This window comes from Anastrepha ludens, chromosome 2 (genome assembly GCF_028408465.1).
Source record: "Anastrepha ludens isolate Willacy chromosome 2, idAnaLude1.1, whole genome shotgun sequence".
NCBI lineage: Eukaryota > Metazoa > Arthropoda > Insecta > Diptera > Tephritidae > Anastrepha > Anastrepha ludens.
The window spans coordinates 165,069,077-165,090,443 of record NC_071498.1 but is presented as its reverse complement, the minus strand read 5'-3'; the positions used below and the strand labels follow the sequence as shown (position 1 = coordinate 165,090,443).

General features: G+C 35.5%; 1 protein-coding gene across 1 annotated transcript in view; it reads left to right on the top strand.

Moving 5' to 3' along the window:
- LOC128855591 (dopamine receptor 1) overlaps positions 1-21,367 on the top strand; it is a 188,498-nt gene that overhangs the window by 87,758 nt on the left and 79,373 nt on the right. The window contains exon 6 of the mRNA XM_054090622.1: positions 2,825-2,954. Within this exon, the coding sequence (XP_053946597.1) occupies positions 2,825-2,954 (130 nt within the window). The remainder of the gene's footprint in view (positions 1-2,824; positions 2,955-21,367) is intronic.

Genomic DNA, 21,367 nt, shown 5'->3' with positions numbered 1-21,367 from the left:
AATTATACATATTTAGACATGCCAAAATTGGAGAAATAAGAAAATGTAACCCCGGTGTGATGAAAAAAGCCATTGTAGCTGTTAGGAATGAGGAGATGGGCATACCTTTAGCGTCAAAGACTTTAGATGTGCCGCGTTTTACATTGCAAAGAATGGCAAGGAGTAATGCATCCCCTAGCCCACTTGGACGTAAGCCAATACTGGAGGAAGCCACAGAAAAAGACTTGTAAAATATACATTAGAAATGGGATCAAGACTTTGCGGCCTCACAAGACACAATATTCCTTCCCTGACGTTTCAGTTGGCGGAATGGAATAAAGTGCCAAACAAATTTTCGGTCCTTATGCAATTTGCAGGGAAAGGTTGGCTGTATGGATTCCTGCGGAGGCACAAAAAATGAGTTTTTTACGCTTTTTATATAATAATAATATAGCAATGGGTTTCACAAAAGAAAATGTAAAAATGTTTTTAGATTTACTTAAGCAAAAGTATGAGAAACACAAATTTTTACCATCTGCTCTACAGAATGTGGATTTATATTTACCTAAGTTTAATATATATTTTTTTTTTTAAATATTCAACCAAGAAGGTCATTAATTAAAATTAAAAAAAATATATAAATAAATTCATTGACTTATTATGAACTCTTGCAATTGTTTTTGGTGATTTTTTATAGTGGACCACTTTACCCAGCATTTTTCCTTTCATCAACTTTTAAGGTGGCACACCGCTGTGAACGCGTGAAAATTAAGTGATTTTCATGAATTTTTTTTTACAAGTAGGGATGATTCTTTGAGGATAGGACAAATTATAATTTATTTAGCATATATTCAACTATACTGACATAAATTTTTATTAAAAAATATTAAAAATTACAATTGTTATTAATACTAATGCAATGGCGTCATGAAAAACTGATGCTCCCTGAAGCAAGAAACCAAAAAAGTTCTTAATCTATACATCAATGGCTATCGTCGTACGTGGCGGTTTTCTTTATATTTTTTTTGAGAAAATGGTGCAGGTTTTAAGAATGAGTTTGTATTTTTACCCATTTTTTGTTTTCGAAAGGCTTGAAAAAATATTAATTTTTGGAGTTTTTACAAACGGCTATGTGCGACTGTAGCCAATACTTGTACAAAAATTAAAAAAAAAATTAAAATTGGTTCATAAGTCTTCGAGAAATCGGAGCCACCGTGTTCAGAAAAGTCGTTTTGAGAAAAACACGTTTAAAGTTTTCATAGGCGGCGCTCAGTATTATGTAGCGATTGTATTGGGTATAATTTAGTAAATTTTCAAGATTTTGAGTTAACATTTTTTTTGCATATTTTTGAATATATCTACTTTAAGAAAACGCAAAAAAGAAATCGCTGTCTTTGAAAAATCTCATTGGTGTTCCTCCTTAAAGTGGTTTCAGTTTTTCTGTATTATCAGACGAAAACGAGTATATTAGAGTATATTTTGCATTAAAATGTAAAGATAATTCAATACCTCTTAGAAAGATACTATTCATTACGTATATTTTGGCAGAAATTAATATCGTTCCATCGTCTGCGATATTCGCCGTTGCCAACGTGCAAAGGTCTAAAAATCTTACACAGAATTTTTCTCTAAAACACTCCAAGCGTCGCTTCATCGGATGTTGTTATCGTCCAAGCTTCTGCGCCATACGTTAGGACGGGCAAGATGAGTGTCAGAGTGGCGGTCTTGCAGAGTGTTAGTTTTATTCGTCGAGAGAGGACTTTACTGCTCAGTTGCCTACTTAGTCCAAAGTAGCACTTCTTGGCAAGAGAGATTCTACGCTGGATTTCAAGGCTGACATTGTTATCGGTATTAATGCTGGTTCCTAAATAAACGAAGTCTTTTACAACCTCGAAAATATCACTATCAACAATGACATAGGTGCCGATATGCGAGTGCGCCGACTGTTTGTTTGAAGACAGGAGGTACTTTGTTTTGTCCTCGTTCACCACCACACCCATTCGCTTTGCCTCTTTATCCAGTTTGGAGAAGGCAGAACTAACAGCGCGGTTGTTAAGGCCAGCAAATTATACATATATGAATATATCTACTTTAAGAAAATGCAAAAAAAGGGATCGATTTTTTTTTGAAGTCTCAGTGGTGTTCCCTTTAAGGTGGTTTTAGTTTTTCTATATTATCATACGAAAACGATTATCTGTTAGAAAGAAAAAAAGATCGCTTTTTCATTTCGATTATTTTGGCAGAAATTAATATCAAGGTAAAATGGTGCCCTCAGCACCCGACTTTACTCTACCTTCTCGCCATCACTCCATAAGTTCAGCGGGATATTCGATTATTTCGTTATCTGGTTACTGCAGTTCATCGTACCATACATGAAACTTATTATAATATAGCAAAAGCAAAAAAAACCTTAAAGCACTTCTCTGTTGACAGAAAAATACTTGCTTTATAATATAATGCTAATAATTTTTTTTAAATAATATTAATTACTGCATAAAGTGACAGCGAAGGTGGAAATGTTGGCGAAAAAATTCGTTATCTAAAAATGGCGAGATGTTAAAAATCTATTCGGCAACGTCGTCTTCAGCCGTCTGACTACTTTTTGAAAAAAAAAGAATTAATTTCGTACTTGTGTCTTTGTAAATCCCCAAATTTCAATTTTTTTAAGAGAATAATGAAAATTCCAAACCCTAACAGCACCCAGAAACACACACAGGCTGCAAAATTGTAAGCACTGAAATAATTGCCATATTTATTTGTTATTTTTAGATATTAAATCCATATTAGGTAAATGCGTATTTTACTACAACTCAAATGCATAAAAAAATACTTCTCCCCTTTGCAGGTTATTGGATATTCGGCGCGCAATTTTGTGATACCTGGGTCGCCTTCGACGTGATGTGCTCAACGGCGTCCATTTTAAATTTATGCGCCATCTCAATGGATCGCTACATACACATAAAAGACCCACTCAGGTAAGTGACAATAAGTATATGTATATAAATTCTGTTGTATGTGAATGGGTGAACAATACTGCCATCAAAGACAGCAATAACAGCTAAAATAACTACTACATCAAAAAAAAAAAACAAAAATAAAACAGAATAACACAACCACAAAAGTGTTCGAAATTGCAAAAAGCATTGAAAGCATTAAGCTTGATTGGTGAAGGAAGAGTAAGCTGCTGTCCGCTATGGAAGTGAGGCCTTTGGACCAACTGTTGGTTTGTGTTGTATTATACCCTACAAGAATCACACATACACAAATATAATATGACAGGCATAATGTACTATTGGCGGAAAGGGTATTGGCAGCCTATTTTCAAGGGGGTGGTGGTGCAGCACAAATAGGCGCTTACAGTATTGTATATTAACACGGCAGAAAATTGATTGAATAATTGACAGCTGGGCCCACACCACTAAACGTTCAGCAGGCTTTTTAGTTATACACACACAAGTATAAATATAGCCTAACGGAAATTCTGGTTACTGTGCCAGTATGACGCGCATGATGACACTGAGCAATCACGATGATGGTTGCTGAAAATAGTGCAAATGGATGTGGGGCGGTAGAGTGAGCGATGCAGATGACAATCCTTTACTATTTTTGGTAGCAGATTATTGATTTTTTCGATGAACTACTACTCCTGCATGTATGGAAAGTGTTTGCAAAGCGCAAAGCGTACACAAGAGTAGCTGTGTAAATACGTTTGTATGTGTATGAGTGCTGCTGTTTTTGCATATGAAAGTATAACTCAACGATATGTTAAGCTCCTGTGTATGCATGTACATACATATGTATGTAGGTACAAATGTGTGTTTTAACATGCAGCACCATGCTCTTACATGCGGCCCATCCACTGTCTATCCATGCTGCCACTCTGCCACTCTGCTTTGCACCTTAGCTATCTTGCCAAGCAGCCGAGTGATCGAAATGGCATCAAATGCGCCGCATGAGCTGCTTTAGCTGCAAACTCACACTGTTGTTGCTGAGTTCATATTTATTGACACTGTTTACCTTTTCCGTTTCACTTCACGGCGATATTAAAAATAGCTGATATAAAGTATTGACGGTATACACAGTAAAGCAATGGCAAAAGTTCATTCGCATACTCTTTTTGCCCTTCCATTAAAGCAAATTTGGTGGAAAGTGTATGCAGGTGCCTTAGAAAATTTTTAAGCATATGAGCGAATACATGTCAAGTGATCCAACTACATGGTTGTTGTCGTAAATCTTTCTGGAAATTAGTTCATTTGTTTAAATACTTACAAAAATTTGGTTTAAAAACATTTCGAGAAATTTTCAACATTCAATTTTTTTTTTTTTGGAATTTTTTAGGATAAAATAGTTAATGTTTTCAAATAAATGCTTTTTTTCATTTTTTAGTCTTTTCATAAAAAAAATTATTTTTTGAAATAATTTTTTTGAAAAATTAATTTGGTTTTCTTAAAACTTTTTGAGGAAAAGTACTTTTTATCACTTTTGAAAAGTCGGCAAAAAATTAGTGCAAACTAATGCAAAAATATTTTTTTTTTTAATTTTTTACCGTAAAATAGTACATTTTTCTCAAATAAGTGTTTTTTTTTTTAATTTTACTCTTTTCATAAAAAAAATTTTCAAAAAGATCATTTTTAATTAATTTAAAATTTCCAACCAAAATGTTTGTGTTTTAAACCATTTTTTTTTTTTGTTACAAAATTTTGAGGAAATAGATCTTATCAATTTTGAAAAAAACCGGCAAAAAATCAATACAAAATAATGCAAAGATAATTTCTTTCTTGTACAAAATAAAGAAAAAAATAGTAAATTTTATCCAAAAAATTTTTTTGTTTCTTTTCATAAAAAAAAATTTTATTTTGAAAAATAAATTTTTTTTGTTAAAAATTTTTGAGTAAAATTAGTTTTTAGCACTTTTGAAAAACCGGAGAAAAATTAGAGCAAAATAATACAAAAATAGTTTTTTTATAATAAAAATTTCTGAGGAAAAATAGTTTTTATCACTTTTGAAAATGATAAAAAATGCAAAAATAATTTTTCATTTATTTTTTAGCATAAATGGTTTTTATCTCTTTTGAGAAACTGACCAAAATTCTTTGAAGAAAACTGCATAAATAATTTTAGAGGATAAAATAGTACATTTTTTCAAATAAATGTTTTTTTTATTTTTTTGTCTTTTCATGAATTTTTGTTTTTCAATTTTTAAATAATGATTTTTTTTGGTAATTGTTTTTTGAGGACAAATAAATTTTATCACTTTTGAAAAATCGGCAAAAAATCAGTGCAAAAAACTGCAAAATATTTTTTTTTTAGTTTTTATGATAAAATCGTACATTTTTTTAAATAAATTTTGTTTTTAAATAAATTTTTCTTTAAATTATTTTTTTTTTTTTTGTTAAACATTTTGGAGTAAAAACAGTTTTTAGCACTTTTGGAAAGCCGGCGAAAAAATAATACAAAATAATGCAAAAATATATTTTTTTTCATTTTTTTAGTATTCTTTTATGTATGTTCCTATGAGCGGAAATACATATCAGAGTAATTTGAAGCCAATGACGAAGCAATTCTAGTTCCTCTCTACATTGTAAAACTAGTTTGGATGAAATCGAAGTAGAATCTAAGGCTTGATAGCTGCTTGACTGTCTGAAAAGATAACTACTCTTGAACCAATTTCTTTGTGGGGTTTTAGTGATTTGCATGCTTCTCTGATTGCTAATAATTTAGTTCAGCCTGAAAAACGCTGCTATAGTCAGGAAGTAGAATTGATTTGGATATTTTGAGTGGCTCTGAATAGAGGCCAGCTTCCACACCACAGTTCATTTTAGAACCATCAGTGCAGATTTTGATGCTGAATCTACCAATCACCTCCCCTTCCCCTCATTCGGCTCTCGGTGGAAAGCTTACTGTAAAATCTTTCCTTAAATTAAGGTCGGGAATAGTAAAGTCTGATTTGGTGTTGAACAGTGAGGCTTCCTGTAAGAGAATATTGCTGTAATCGTAAGGTTTTATTGTCCAGCTTACTATGTTTCAGAATCTCGAGTTGCAAGATGTATCAGTACGTTGAGCGCTTCAGTAGGGCTGGTGCTAAGCGCTCCTGTGGTTAGGATACACGCTGATTTTTCTACCTTGTTCAGCTCGATTTGGATGTACTTCTGTTCTATACCGGGCCACCAAACTAGTTCCGCATATATTAGTATCGATCTTATAATGGCTGTATAGGGCCATGGCTTGCTTTGGTTGAAGATCTCATTTCTTGCCATTTCTTACATTTCCATCATCCGAATGAGTTGACATTCAAAATCAAAAGCTAGACGTTCTCTTGAGAATATTTCTGCTGTAGCACAAAGTGTTGCTCGACAACCTTCATCCGAGGTTAATACCTCGACGCTCCCAACTATTAGGCATTCATGAAGGGAAGGAACCAAACAGTTGGAAGACAAAAAGAATAGGCTTTGGATTAAAGGATGACGGCCAACAGTGACGATTTACCGTCGTATTAACAGCTTCAATGCTTCTGACGAAATTCATGAGGTGAATGATATTGAAATCCGCAATATACGCAGATATAAGCGAAAAAGTCAGAGCCCATATGTCTAAACCTTTGCCTGATGAGAGCAGAGCAGCTGAATAGAATGTACGAAGGTGATTCCATCTCAATAATTGGGACAGTTTCTGAAAAAAGGACTTAAAGCAACCTTAAGCCTTACCGCATGGACATCAAACAGACATTACCCGGTAAAGACAGCCACCAAATTTCACACAACAACGGAACTTCAAACAAGTTAGTCTGAGCCTCTAGAGAATTTAGTGATGAAAATGGTTTAATAAGTGATTAAATCGACGCAGATTTGTGCGCTGGGGTCGAAATTAAACGCACAACTACATAAACATGTTTTCCGATTTAAATACCTGCATTGGTGTGTGTGTATGGACCTTTGTGTATATGTAAATATATATAAGTATAAGTGTATGGTTATGTATGTTGACCCATCGGCTGCTAATCCCTTGCAGGCAAATCGCTTGTGTGTGTGGCCTACGTAAACTTGCATATTATTACAGTTATCCTTTGAGCGTGTAAATGGTGCTCACCTTGGTTGCTTAAGAGTTTCCAACTCGTTTGCTCATTTAGTCAGCATTCACCTTACCAGACGGCTCGTGCGTGCAGACAAAAGTTGTTTCCAACAAACATTTATACATTAGGGGGGTCCAAAACAAATTTAAGTACCGAACATTGGCTGCAAGGGCCGGCTCCTAAATTTTTCCAAAATTAAATGTATTAAAAACAAGTCAAAGAATTTTAAAATGGTGCTGGAATTTCCTATGTATTTTACACAGGTAAAAGTCTTTTTTTTGCCCATTTGATGTAAGCTCGATAAATTTATCTTTTTCTGATCCCCTCTCCAAACATTTATTTTCAATCAGTGGTCCCACTCAGCAGTTAAAGACCAAATTTCATATGCATTTCTGCTAAGAAAAAATTGCTTATAAAATTCTTCGGAAAAGACCATCTTCGGAAAATACGTAAACTTATATTTTATTTATAGAACAACAACAAAAATCCCACTCGATAACTTTGAAGAGAAGCTTGACCAGTAATGGACTATCGTGATCCAATGTAAATCTTCTGGCTTCATTCTTCTTGAGCGCTTAGTCAACAAATTTAGCAATCGACGTATGATAGTTCACCCACTGATGTACTACTGACTTGTGATTTCCAGATTTCCTGTAGATTAAAACCATAACTTTGAGTCCACAGAAGGAACATCAATATAAATCGCTGCGTGAATTTAAGGTTGTTTCGAAACTCTAGTCTAACAACTTTTTTGAGAAATCAAGAACAAGTTAACGTAATTGTCTTTTGAAGCGAATGGAAAAGATTTAGCAAAATAAGTAGGGTTAGGCTAGGCTTTTTTTGCTGTCAGTTTAGAGTAGCCAACTTACCTTAATCTATGGAAGTCCGTTCTGGCACCACTGTGTAACACGGGAACCTAACTGTTTACTTTTCATGATACCAGTTAGACTACTTTATGAAGCGTAGAATAAGTTTTATTCCAACAGCGGATAGTCCGTAAGAGAGTCAAAATGGTATTTTTTTAACAATCTTACTGTACTCCTGGCTAAGACTGAGCAATTACAGACGAAGTGTTCTACAATTTCTTCCTCTTCCACGTCTCTACAACTTTTGCATTAGTCATGAAGATGGCCTAGAAGGTGGCTGCCTAACAGCCAATGACACAAGACACGACCTTCGTGCCTTTCCTTCCTATTTGCAGCCAAATTGACTTGGTTGTAGTACAAATATTTTCTACTCTTCATGACCTATTGGCCTCCTGGAGAATACTATTTTTTTTTAAATTGCCATATGAGTTCCACTATTGCCTCGGCTTTTAAGCAGTGGAAGATTAATACCCTTTCTGCCTAGCTTATCGGTCTTACGATTTCCTTCAATATCTCTATGTCCCGGGACCCATACAAGACTGACCTTGAAGACGGAACTAATATCATTTAGAGCTGACAGGTATTCCTGAGCAACCATTGATCTTAGTGCAACTATCTCCATTGATTTGATGGCAGCGTGGCTGTTCTGCTTGGTAGACGCCACTGTAGTCCGGAAGTCGGGCAGATAATTCTAGTCCTAATTATATTGAAAAAACTTCATAGTCTACTTTATTTCTTAGCTTGGATCCAACCATGAAGAAATTTATTTTCGCTCTTCTCCATAGACTTAGACTTTCCCAGTCTTTTCTTGATAGGACGCTAGTCTTGAACAGCCTGTCGAAGGTGGGTTTAAGGAAAATGTAGTCGATTTATAACTACTCATATCAGAATAAGTAAATATTGTAAAATTTTCTAATGTCAGTAGAGTAAATCTCGCTATATTTTTTATTTATTCTCGTAACACCTGTGTGTTTTACCTACATTCACTTGAATTTTCGTTAAACTTCGAATGCCTTCAGCTGAATATAGAATGTTTTCCGCTTCTCAATACCTGCAAAGTAAGTTTGGTGTTCTGGATAATCAAACCGACGCATATGGACCTATTTGAACGTATTATAATTAGGTCAGTTACGTTACTCGTTAACCTGCCTATAACCTGCCACTACTGTCTTTTAATATTTTCTACGAATACAAAACTAAAATAGTTCCACTACCTGGAGACATGTGGGGAGATTCTATGGATTTTTTAAAAGCGGTTTCATTCGTCCTCACACAGACAGGCATACGCTTCATGGAATGGTTAATGAAGGTGTACGTTTGGAACACAGAGGCAAATAATTTTATCTTCGCAAGCATAATTACAGAAGTCTAAGTTAGGCCTAGTTGATGCTTATCTCAAATGTCGAATTCCTGGTAAAATGTGTAACAATTCCATATATGCATACTTATATATATTTGGCGCTTACTTCTTTTATTAGGTGTTTAACTGAGCTCCTCCTCCTATTTGTGGTATGCGTCTTAACGTTTTCCACAAATGGGACCTACAATAGTATGCCGCCTTCGAATGGCAAATGGTTGTATATGAGGTTTCGAACCTGTGCACTTCCGAATAGTAGTCACGAACTAAGCCATTCAGCTATACAGCGCTGATACGATTCAATGCCATAGGAAAACACATCTTTATTGACATCCAAGCTGCTATCAATTCTTGTGAAAAAAAATGACTCCGACGCTTCTTAAGTGGTTGTACAAAATCAACATAAGAAGAAGGTTAAGTAATTATAAAAATAAAAATAAAGATTTTTTTTGTGAGTTTTTTTTCTTTCAAGGTGTTCTTATACTTCAAAAGTTAAATTTTTAAAGGAACACAGGGGAATAATATTTATATCTGGGAACTTATTTCACACACAATTTTTGAAAAAAAAAAAAAAAAAAAATTTTGTTGAAAATTTATTTTTTTTGTTTTTTTTGGAAAAATTATCCAACAAGAAAATTTCGTTTTTTTTAGTGGAAAATTTTTTTTTTGTTTAAAAAAATATTAATTTTTTTAAATTAAAAATGAAAAAAGTTTAATATTGTAAAATTCAAATATTTTCTAAAAAAAACAAATTTTTTTTTTCTTAAAACCAAAAAAGAAAGTACAAAAATGGTGAAAGGAATCTAAGATATTTCACTTTAGAGAATTCTATCAAAATTTTCTCAATATTATAAAATGTTTCCAAATTTCTTTCAGTTGACTTTTTATTATACTCGTAAACAAACTTTCAAAAAACAAATTGCGACAATACCCAAAATACTTGTTTTACTTGAGTAGCCTCGCCCTATCAAGCAACTTAACAAATCTCTCACTCTCATTTGGCAGGATACTACAACATCGACAGCCGCTATCCAATATCAAAGCAATTTCCAGTAGTTGCTACAGAAGCATATTTTTTGGGAGATTAAAGTGTGTTTAGGAATTATTTATGTGATACTAGAACTTTGTACAGCACCGAACTGTACTATACTTTTTCCAAATGGCCAACTTCCAGAAAAACTCAGAAAATGTTTTCTTAACTAATAAAATGTTAAAAAAGGAAATTAAAGTGTTATTATATTTTGAACAGGTGTATCCTGTAAGTTGATCTAGGCTGAATGGGTTTTAGATTATTAAATCAATAAATAAATAAATAAATAGCGCAAACACAATCTCTAGCAGCAAATGTGTCACTTAGACCACGAAATGGGTCCTTTGTGAGCCGCGGGGTCTGGGCTACATTTCCCTCTCCATATTGAACCATCCTGAGCTTTTGACAAAGCGTAAAAGGTTGTTAATACCTAAAATGTATAGATTATCTATATTCGTTAAGAAGTAGGATTTTAAAAATCGCTTCCTGCTACTGACTAGAGCTGGGCATGTGCACAAAAGCTGTTGAATGATTTCCAACTCCTCCTCATTTCTGCAGCTACGACAGAAATCACGCGTGTAAACGCCTAATCTCCTTGCATGATTTCCTATAAGGCAATGTCCTGTGAGGGCCCCTACTAAGGTCCTGATTTGAAGTCTACTCAGTTTTATGCATAATACTCTTGGACAGACGTAAGTTTAGCCTTGGCCATGTTTGCCTAGCAATTTCACAGGTGTTAGCGCTAATACATCTTTGATTTGTAGAACTGATTAGAAGAAGCTTACAAGTCCTTAATAAGAAGCTTACAAGTTGAGAGAGGTATCTCCATAAAATTATTTATGTCTGACATACAGGTACCTTCTCTTGCAAGTTGGTCTGCCCTACAGTTCCCTGGTATATCTCTGTGGCCTGGAACCCAGCATAAAATTATACTATATTGCTTGGTCAAGAGATTGGCGATAACGTAAGACACTCCTTGATGTTATGGGGAATGCATCGAGGGCCCGTAGGGCAGCTTGGCTGTCTGATAGAATGCAGATATCCGTTGATGATATTCTGTTGATCTGTAACCATTTTAAACCCTCATGAATAGCGTTTATTTCCGCTTGCAAAACACTACAGAGATCTGGAAGCTTAAAGGATTTACTGATAGAAAGCTCTTCGCAATATAATCCTGAACCTACACCTGTGTCCATTTTAGATCCGTCCGTGTAGATCTTGACGGGTGTGTTGGCTGTTGGATCTTCTTCAATCCATTCCAGTCTAGAAGGAATTTTCATTAGGAAAGTCCTTTCGAAGCAAATTATGGGAGGGTGATAGTCACAGTCACTGGGTATATCCGTGTAGGAATCTAAGATGATTGAATGTCCATGTGTGATAGTCCTCGAGGTACTGCAAGCGAATTTTTACCACTACCTGTCCACTCAATGGGATAATAGCATATTAACTGTTTTATTTTTTGCAACTAAGGCCTTATAAACAAATTATTCTAGCCACGCACGGAAGGGTTAATTGTCACGCACAATAATTACATTTTTTCAGATTACTTTCCAAATTTGTCAAGCTCTGCAGAGGCGCCTTCGCCTACTCTCCAGCGAACTCTGTTGATTTTCATTAAAAGTACTTATCGCAAGTTTCTGAAATACATTTTCGTTTTTCTGAAATACGGTTGGAAAAAGTATAGTCCGAGCGCAGTGATTGCTCGAAAAACTGTACTGGTCAAAATCAGTCATTGAAAATAAGTCACAAAACCATGATGGAATGCGAATGGAACAGTTTTCTCCATCTCCCTTGTATATATTTTGCGCCCTCCTCTTTTTTATGAAAAACTCTTACAGTTCTGAATTCTTTGAGCAATTACTTCACTACTCAAATTACCCAAAAATTGTCCTTCCATAGGGCCTGACTTAAGCATTTTTAAGGTTGTTTGATGAGGGATATCGTAAGCCAAAGCTTTGTTAGTGTCAACACATCACCGTCGCTGGTTCTGCTAAATTAAATCTGTCTGCAAAAGTACCCTAAAGAATTCCTGTGTTTATTTAGGTGAAACAATTATTTTTAAAATGTGTATTCTGGGAATTCTCGTAAACTTTCCTTATTGCATAAAAACTTTCCCTTTATATTGCCATCCTGAGCATCAATTGAAAGGTGTGAAAGTCTCTGAGTTATTAACCTTTTTCTAATCTGCTTAAATTTAAGATATAAAATTCAAGACTTAGCACAATCCTGTACACCGCACTGTGTATGCGCGTCTTCAAAACCAACTTCTCAACCCGCATAAACCATCTGCCCTTGTAATCCTAAGCTTAACGTAAACTTTCTTAAACCGCAGCTGTACCAACGTTCTTGTGCTCATCACCTCTATGGCACTTGCTCAGAGCAACAAACACATTTGCTTCTGCTGCCCTGCTGTACGTTTATTGTTTCAATTTCTTTTCTCTTCTTCGTCTTCTTCGCAATATCCTTAGCACGTCCTCAGTTTAGTCCGTCTTTGAGGAAATTTCTTGATTACAAATATTTACAGACAGCGAAACGTAGGCGAACCTAAACATTCCTCTAAAGGCTTTGAAGTGTTGATATTTTCTTTAGATTATTACTCCTTTTATCTTCAGCTGCCTTCCGCTTAACTCAGCTGCACACACCTTATGTATGTGCATATGTGCCTCAGTGGCTGCTTGTCTCAGTTGAATTGTTTGCCTACTTACACATCTCCTCTTTGTTTGCTTGGTTTCTTGGCTTGGTGCCAGCTAATGACATAGAGACTCGGACAACAATCGGCGAGCAGTCGAGTGTTGATCAACCAAACCGAAAAAAGTTACTGGAGTACAAGCACAAGAATATGAGCAATATTCTAACAAGTTGGCATACTGCTGCAGGCAAATTTAGTAGTTATGAGCTAACTTTCTACCATTTTGTAGTTGAAGCAGCTGGTATTTTTACTCGAAACAAGGCAAAGTCCCACCAAATAGCAACCTTCAATTTCTGCATCAGCTTACGATACCAAATCAGTTTACCTCTGCATCAGCAGTTAACGTCACAGTAATAGCCCATACATCAGTGTTACACCAGTTGATGAAGTAGTTCATAATGGACTAAGGAAAGTAGGTGATTGACTACATCCCCACTTACATTCGCTTAATACTCATTTCGTGCATTCTGAAAGTGTGAGGTATTTTATTCGTAGAGATAGAAACATATGAGTCGTTTTCTTTGATAGCTTGAAAGCCGTTTTCTTGAATGATTTGAAAAATTTGTATAGATGCTTTGCACTAGTCTTTTATTTTTAAACATTAAATTGATTTAAATATATAATGGAGTCAGTTTTTTAATGTGATTAGAATAAGCTTCTACTTTTAATGACTTCTTCTACTTTTCTACTTTCTACCTTTACTGACTTCTGACACTTTGAAGGTCAGCAAAAATTGAAAATTCTTAGATTCATCAAATATTTACTATAAAATCTCAATCGAAACAAACCAATTTATTTTTATTAATTTCTTTTTGTAAATACTTCAACAATAAAATATAAAAAAACTAGCAAACCCCTCCCCCTTCGCTGGGCACACTAAAATAGAATAGATATGGTTTAGAACAGAAAATATATGGTTTTCATATTATTTATTTCTTTATTCTTTATTCAAGCGCTTTGGCATAAACAATTTTTTTTGTTTTTCTATTTGTTTTTGAGTAAATATAAAATATAAATTGAAAATCAGGAAAAAAGAAGATTGTTTCTAAATTTCAAATCAACGCATATGAATAACTAAGAAACAATCGTCTTTTTTCCTGATCATCCATGCATTTTTCGTTTCAATTTATATGTTCTATTAAGCATTGGAGCTTTTTTAACCATTATCCATTTATATTTTTCAAAAAAAAAAAACGAAAAAATTTTTTTTTTCACGAACACATAATTTCATTCGGATTTCACATTAAATTCTCAAATTTCGTAAGAAATTATTCACTGTTCCAAAATCCACTCCAAAAAAATTCACAAACAATTTTTACATGTTGCACTTACGTTTTTTCCTTATGGCATCCAAATCAGAAAGAAATATAGACCCATTGTAACTCACACTGTCAATTTGACAGTTCAGTTCCGCCCCAAGCGTTAAAAAAGTAAGCGACATTATGGCTGGTTCAAAAGAACGCTGTACCCGTTGCCAGTGCTCCGAATTACAATCAAACTTTACGAAACCCATTTTCAATACTTACTTAACAATGTGCGTAAGTTTGGTTTAATTCGGTGCAAAGACACGGCGGGTCCACGTTTTGGCATATATTTCGAGACCCTAGTCATCAATAGGTATGAAAATTACCCCGTATTAAAGCACTTATCAACAGCTTTCATTTGATACCCATATTGTACATACACAACCAAAGGTTACCCGGGTCCACGTTTTGACCTATATCTCGAGACCCTATCCACCAATAGGTATCCAAACCATACGGAAACCATCTTCAATACCTCCTTAACAATGTGTGTAAGTTTGGTTTAATTCGGTTCAAAGACACGGCGGGTCCACGTTTTGGCATATATTTCGAGACCCTAGTCATCAATAGGTATGAAAATTACCCCGTATTAAAACACTTATCAACAGCTTTCATTTGATATCCATATTGTACAAACACATTCTAGGGTCCACGTTTTGGTCTCTATCTCGAGACCCTAGTCACGGAACGGATGGAAATACTCTGAACTAAAGCATTCACCAACAGCTTCCATTTGATACCCATATTGTACATGCACATCCGAAGGTTACCCGGGTCCACGTTTTGACCTATATCTCGAGACCATATCTACCAATAGGTACCCAAACTATACGGAAACCATCTTCAATACCTACTTAACAATGTGTGTAAGTTTGGTTTAATTCGGTTCAAAGACACGGCGGGTCCACGTTTTGGCATATATTTCCAGACCCTAGTCATCAATAGGTAAGAAAATTACCCCGTATTAAAGCACTTATCAACAGCTTTCATTTGATACCCATATTGTACATACACAACCAAAGGTTACCCGGGTCCACGTTTTGACCTATATCTCGAGACCCCAGTCATGGAGCGGCATGAAAAATACTCTGTACTAAAGCATTCACCAACAGCTTCAATTTGATACCCATATTGTACATACACATCCGAAGGTTACCCGGGTCCACGTTTTGACCTATATCTCGAGCCCTATCCACCAGTAGGTAGCCAAACTATACGGAAACCATCTTCAATACCTTCTTAACAATGTGTGTAAGTTTGGTTTAATTCGGTGCAGACACGGCCGGTTAGCGAACACACACAAAAAGTTGACTTTATTTTATATATAAGATTTTTTTCAGTTTGGGTCCGAAAAATCCAAATATCTTAAGGAACCCTATTTTTTTCCAAAATAAAATGTAATCCATGTTACTCCTGGATAATGTAGTTTTCTAATGGTGAAAGAATTTTTAAAATCGGTCCAGTAGTTTTTGAGCCTATTCGTTACAAACAAACAAACAAACAAAGTTTTCCTCTTTATAATATTAGTATAGATAAAGGTAGCGCACAACCGCGCAATGGTTGTATTTTGCACTGAACTTTCATGGTTTGCTGTACACATTTTAATACAACTGGAAAATTTATGGAAATGGCATTATGGAACATTTAGAAATTACTGAGCATAGTCTCAGCTGTCAATGGCAAAAATAAAAAAAGAATCTGAGACGGTGTGTTTTTGAAGAATAACAAAGAGAATATTTTCACAAAATTTTTTACCAAAAATGTTACTCCTGGATAATGTAGTTTTCTAATGGTGAAAGAATTTTTAAAATCGGTCCAGTAGTTTTTGAGCCTATTCGTTACAAACAAACAAACAAACAAACAAAGTTTTCCTCTTTATAATATTAGTATAGATAAAAACGCTTTATTTCAACATTTAGGTAAGGTTAGTTTAGCCGGCTTGCCCTAAGGTCCATTGTGATACCTGCATTTGATTTTCATACCCTAAATAAGTTACTTAAGGCTCTTAGAACTTTTCAAGATCTGTAACTAATCCATAGGAGGTGAAGTTACAGAGGAGGTGTTGTATCGACTCAATTTCTTGTTCATCTCCACAACTTCAGCAGAAGTCAATGCGAGTTATACCCATTCTACAGACTAGGGTGCCTATGTTATAGTGGGGACGCCGTGAGGACGCTGGTTGATCCGTTGAATCCAAGTATACATTTTGTCCTTTCAAGATTCAGTTTCGGAGACCCTGTAAAGCCCAAAATAAACAAGACTGAGCTAAAATACAAACGACATGTGCTTCGCTCTGATAACTTCGAGTTTATTTATATATACCACATGGTTCTCTGGGCTCGATACTCTGCTTTTCGTGATCTAAAGGCTTTTCGAAATAGTGTTTCAGGTCACTGAATGAAACCCGGAATGTCCTTCAGGATGTCGATACAAGCCTTTTGTATGGCCTCTACGGACGCAAAGCGTTTTCCTTTGATACCCAAATGCAATTTTCCGAATAGATAGAAGTCACAGTGAGCCATATCAGGCGAATACGGTGAGTTATTGAAGGTTTCGATTTCTAGTCAAAACATCAGTCACAAGTGTGGATTGATGAGATGGTGCATCATCATGCAACAAGCGCCAGCTTCCTCCTTCGCGGTATTCAGGGCGGTGTATAGGACGAAAACGCCAAAATAGAAAATTGCTTTGACGGTTTGACCCGTTGACACGAACTCCTTGTGGACAATTCCCTTGAAATCGTAAAAACAAATGAGCATCGACTTGATTTTTGACTTCTCCAAACACGATTTTTTGGTTGGTGGCTCGTTCGGGGCCTTCCATTCGGCACTTTGACGCTTAGTTTCTGGTTCATTTTGGAAACCAACCACGTTTCATCACCAGTTACAATGTTGTAAAGGAAGTTCTCGTCTTTTCTCGCCTCTTGTTGTTGTAGCAACATAAACATTCCCCATACTTACCGACGGGGAATGCTGCTGGAGTGACAGTCCTTGGCCGTATATATCTTTCAATTCCCTCCACTCCAGAGTGGCTGGGAACTCAACAAAGTGTGGTGATTTGTTGTTGGATAAGCGAGAGCAACCTCCTGCATTCTTTAACACATCTTGAATTGATATGCGTTGATGCTAGTGGCTCGATCGCTGCTTGACTATCAACTAAAATGGTAGGGCTTGCCATTTCTGCTGCTTTGTCTATAGCGTTGATCTCAGCTTGGATAGACGCTTGGAGCTCAGATGCTGACACCAGTATAAGAGTCTAAGGTGAGCAATTTAAGAATAATTGGTCCGAGTATACTCGCGATCCAGTGGCATTGTCCATATTTGAACCGTCAGTATGATATGGTGACCACGATCAAGTGATTTAAGTCTGGACTGTCAGTCCCTTCTTCCGGGTACTCATATTTCCACATTTACTATTCAACCAAAATTATTTACTATAATATATTTTTACTATATATATTTCGAAAATAGTCATGATGTAGTGGAGGTAATAAATCAATCATATCTCTAATTCTTTTAAAATGATGGGTCTGGATTTATTAAATAAGTAAGTGTTAGAACTATACATCGAAAGTCTGTTATGTTCCCCTTGAGTGCAATAAATTAAGTGATTTAAAATTCTAAATCTTTTTTTTTTCATAGTACTCTCGATAGTTTCAAAATTGGCATCATTTGGTAGATAAGAGTGCCTAGAATATAAAAATTTATGGTCTATCTTTTCACCGACGTTTTTGGGGGACTGGCCAACTTTAAGCCACATTAAAGCCAATTTCAAATTTCTATTTTCATATAGGCCATGCGTGGTTACATTTTCTAAAAGCTTCAAACAACAAGAAACAATTTCTCGGACACGCCTCGAGAAGCCATATAGCGTTTGCTTTTTGAACCACCTATTTTTTTGAGAATGGTAACACAAATGACATGTCAAATGTGTTCATAATTTACTTAACACGTTGGCTGCCAAAGCCTTTTTAGAATTTTGATCGTTCAGTAGCAGTGTCATTTAAGAATTTTGGTCACCTGAGGCCAACAACTTATTTATGTTCTTTTTTGTTTCTTAGTGCCTAAAAATAAGTTTTGACTACTCGCGACTTTATTTTGGTCGCAAATTTTGCAGTCATAATGGTTTTTTTGTGTCGCACATTTTCGTGCGACATGGCCTGGGAGATCATAAAACATGTTGTGGGGCCACGTCGCACGAAAATGTGCGACAGTAATTTTTGTAGTTTTCGAGTTGTATTTGATATTTTTAGTTTATTTTACTTAGTTTTCTACCAGGAAGCGAAGGCAACGAGCGTTTGAAAAACCTCTTGCTGTTATTGATTACAACAAAGCCAAATTAAGAGTTGATATGTATATCCGATCAAATGACCGCCTACGCCACCACTCTCAGAAAAGGTGTTACGTGGCTTTTGAACTGTTACTAGGAATGTCTGTCATAAATGCCTTTATAATATATAAAAAGGCTACAAACAAGCAAATTTCAATAACCAAGTTCCCACAGGAGACTTCAAATGCTTTGTTGGACTTCATGTCTCCAGAACCCATAACAAAAGGAAAACATTTTATAGAAAAAAGAAAGGACGACAACGGGAAAACAATAAGGCGTGCTTGTGTATTGTGTTATGCCATGTCAAAAAAATCTGTTGATAGAGTAACAGCCAGAAAGAGCTTGAAAAGGACCACCAACTACTGCCCAATAAACCGCAATTATGTGTAGAATGTTTTCCTAAATATTCCCACCAGAAAAATTAATTTTTGCACTGATCTCCATTAAAAAATTGAATTTTTAATTATAAGTTTATTGTTTTTCTACTGATTTCCATTTGAATTTACATACATATATATTTCTATATTTGTTTTGTTCATAAATGAATTAATTTTTAAAAGAATTAATAAAAAGACAAATTTTAATTTACAACTTTTTTATTATCCAAAAAAATACCATTAAAAATACACAACGGCCATGGGAAATACACCAAAATGTTTACCACAGGCTAGAGAATCCAAATTCTATGTAAAATTCCATATTAATATGTACAAAAATGTTTGACGTGGCCTCAGGGTAACATTTACGTGTCGCACGAAAATGTGCGACGTGGCCTCAGGGTAACATTTAGGGGTCGCACGAAAATGTGCGACGTAGCCTCAGGGTAACATTTAGGTGTCGCACGAAAACTGCGACGTGGCAGCCAACGTGTTAAAGGTTTGACATTTACTTGAACAAAATTGGGAAATATTGAAAACCTATTTCCAAAGTGATGAGTCTTCTTCTTCTTTCGCGGTTACAGTAAATGGCGAGCGTTACCGTGACATGCTCAACGAGTTTTTGTTTCCAAAAATTGAAGAGGATGACATGGACGGCATTTGGTTTCAACAGGACGGTGCAACTTGTCACACTGCCAAAGTTACACTCGAACTTTTGGCTACCGTTTTTGAAAACCGAGTAATCAACCGAAATTCCGATATCAATTGGCCGCCTCGGAGCTGTGATTTACGCCCGTTGGACTATTTTTTGTGGGGAGCCGTTAAGGACCAATGCTATGCGAACCATCCAGGGACGATTGATGCTTTAAAACACGAAATCGAAGTTGCCATTCATGAAATTGGAGCCGAAACAATCGAAAATGTGCTTAAAAATTGGGTTGATCAAATGGCCTACTGTAAAGCCAGTCGCGGCAGTCATTTGAGCGATACTATTTTTTATTCATAAATGACAATGTTCAATCTTCAAAATAAAAAAAAGTTTGAAAAAATATTTATTAGTTTTTTTTATAGCCGATTCAAAAAGCAAATTTTACATGGCCCACCCTATACGAATACAATAAACGAGAAAAACTGAAAAACTGAGGAAACTATAAAAATGTTCATGTCGTTTCCATTTCAACGAGGCAATCGGCAAAGACATGGCATTGTTGATGATCGGCCGGCTTGAGTTCTTGTGTTAACTGGACTTTATACGGCTTAAGACCCAAATCTTTATGCAAAATACGTTGTAATGACGTTTGTGGAATGCCTAATTCCAAAGAACGACGAGGAATGGACAAACCTGGGTTTTCTTCAACACTTTCGGCTACAACAGCAATACTTTCGGCTGTTCTTGAGCGACGTGCACGGGTTTTATGCTTCACATCACTAACTTGTCCCAGCAGTTCGAATTTTTTCACCTGCATTGCGGTCCGACAAGGTGCTTCACGATGACCCAAAGAGGTTCGAGTCTTACGAACCGTCTCTGCTAAATTTTCGCCACTTTAAAGTGAATTTATTAATTTCAATGCGTTGTTTAAGCGAGTATCGTTCCATTTTTATTAATGGCGTAGTTTCTAGTTAACACGCACCAACCTACCATATTCGGCTAAGATGGCCGCAGCAAACAAATCAACTATATTACAAAAGTTTATATATATGAGTGATAGTCAAACTCCAAAAAATTTGTTTTGCTCTTCCCCATTACAAAATTTATTTTACAATTGATTAAAATCTCCAGTTTTTGGTTAAATAGAAATTAATTTAGTTCAAATATTATGAAACTTCTGAATTTCGTACAAACAAAATCTCTCTCTTCACAGCCCTTTTGTAAACTTAAGCGAGTATTATTTAGTTCATTTGTTTTTGTTTTTGTTTTTGTTTTTAGAATACCTTAACCACCCAGTTTCTATTAGGAAGGGTGGTTTCAGTCTTCATTCCACGTAAATTCATTAAAAGGCAAGAAACGTAAGAAAGTTCATTAAAAGGCAGTTGCCATGATGACGATTCACTTTTTTCTGGCCACCCTCTCCCCTCTATGACAGGCAGATAGCAGCAGGTATGACAAATACAAGCAAACAAGAAGGAAATGGAATGTCGAAGGAAAAAGGAATATTTTAGTGCACGGGGAAGTGACTTTGTATGAATATTAAAGGGTTACTTCATTTGAATCGGACGCCCAAGCACTCAAACGAAGAGGTGGGACAATACCGACTTCCATTAAAAATGATGTAGTGGCAGTTTTTACGATGATTTCACAAAATTGGGCGTTGTGTTCATTTACACTGCGTTTTAATTTCAATTAACACATTGGATTTTCTGCGTTTG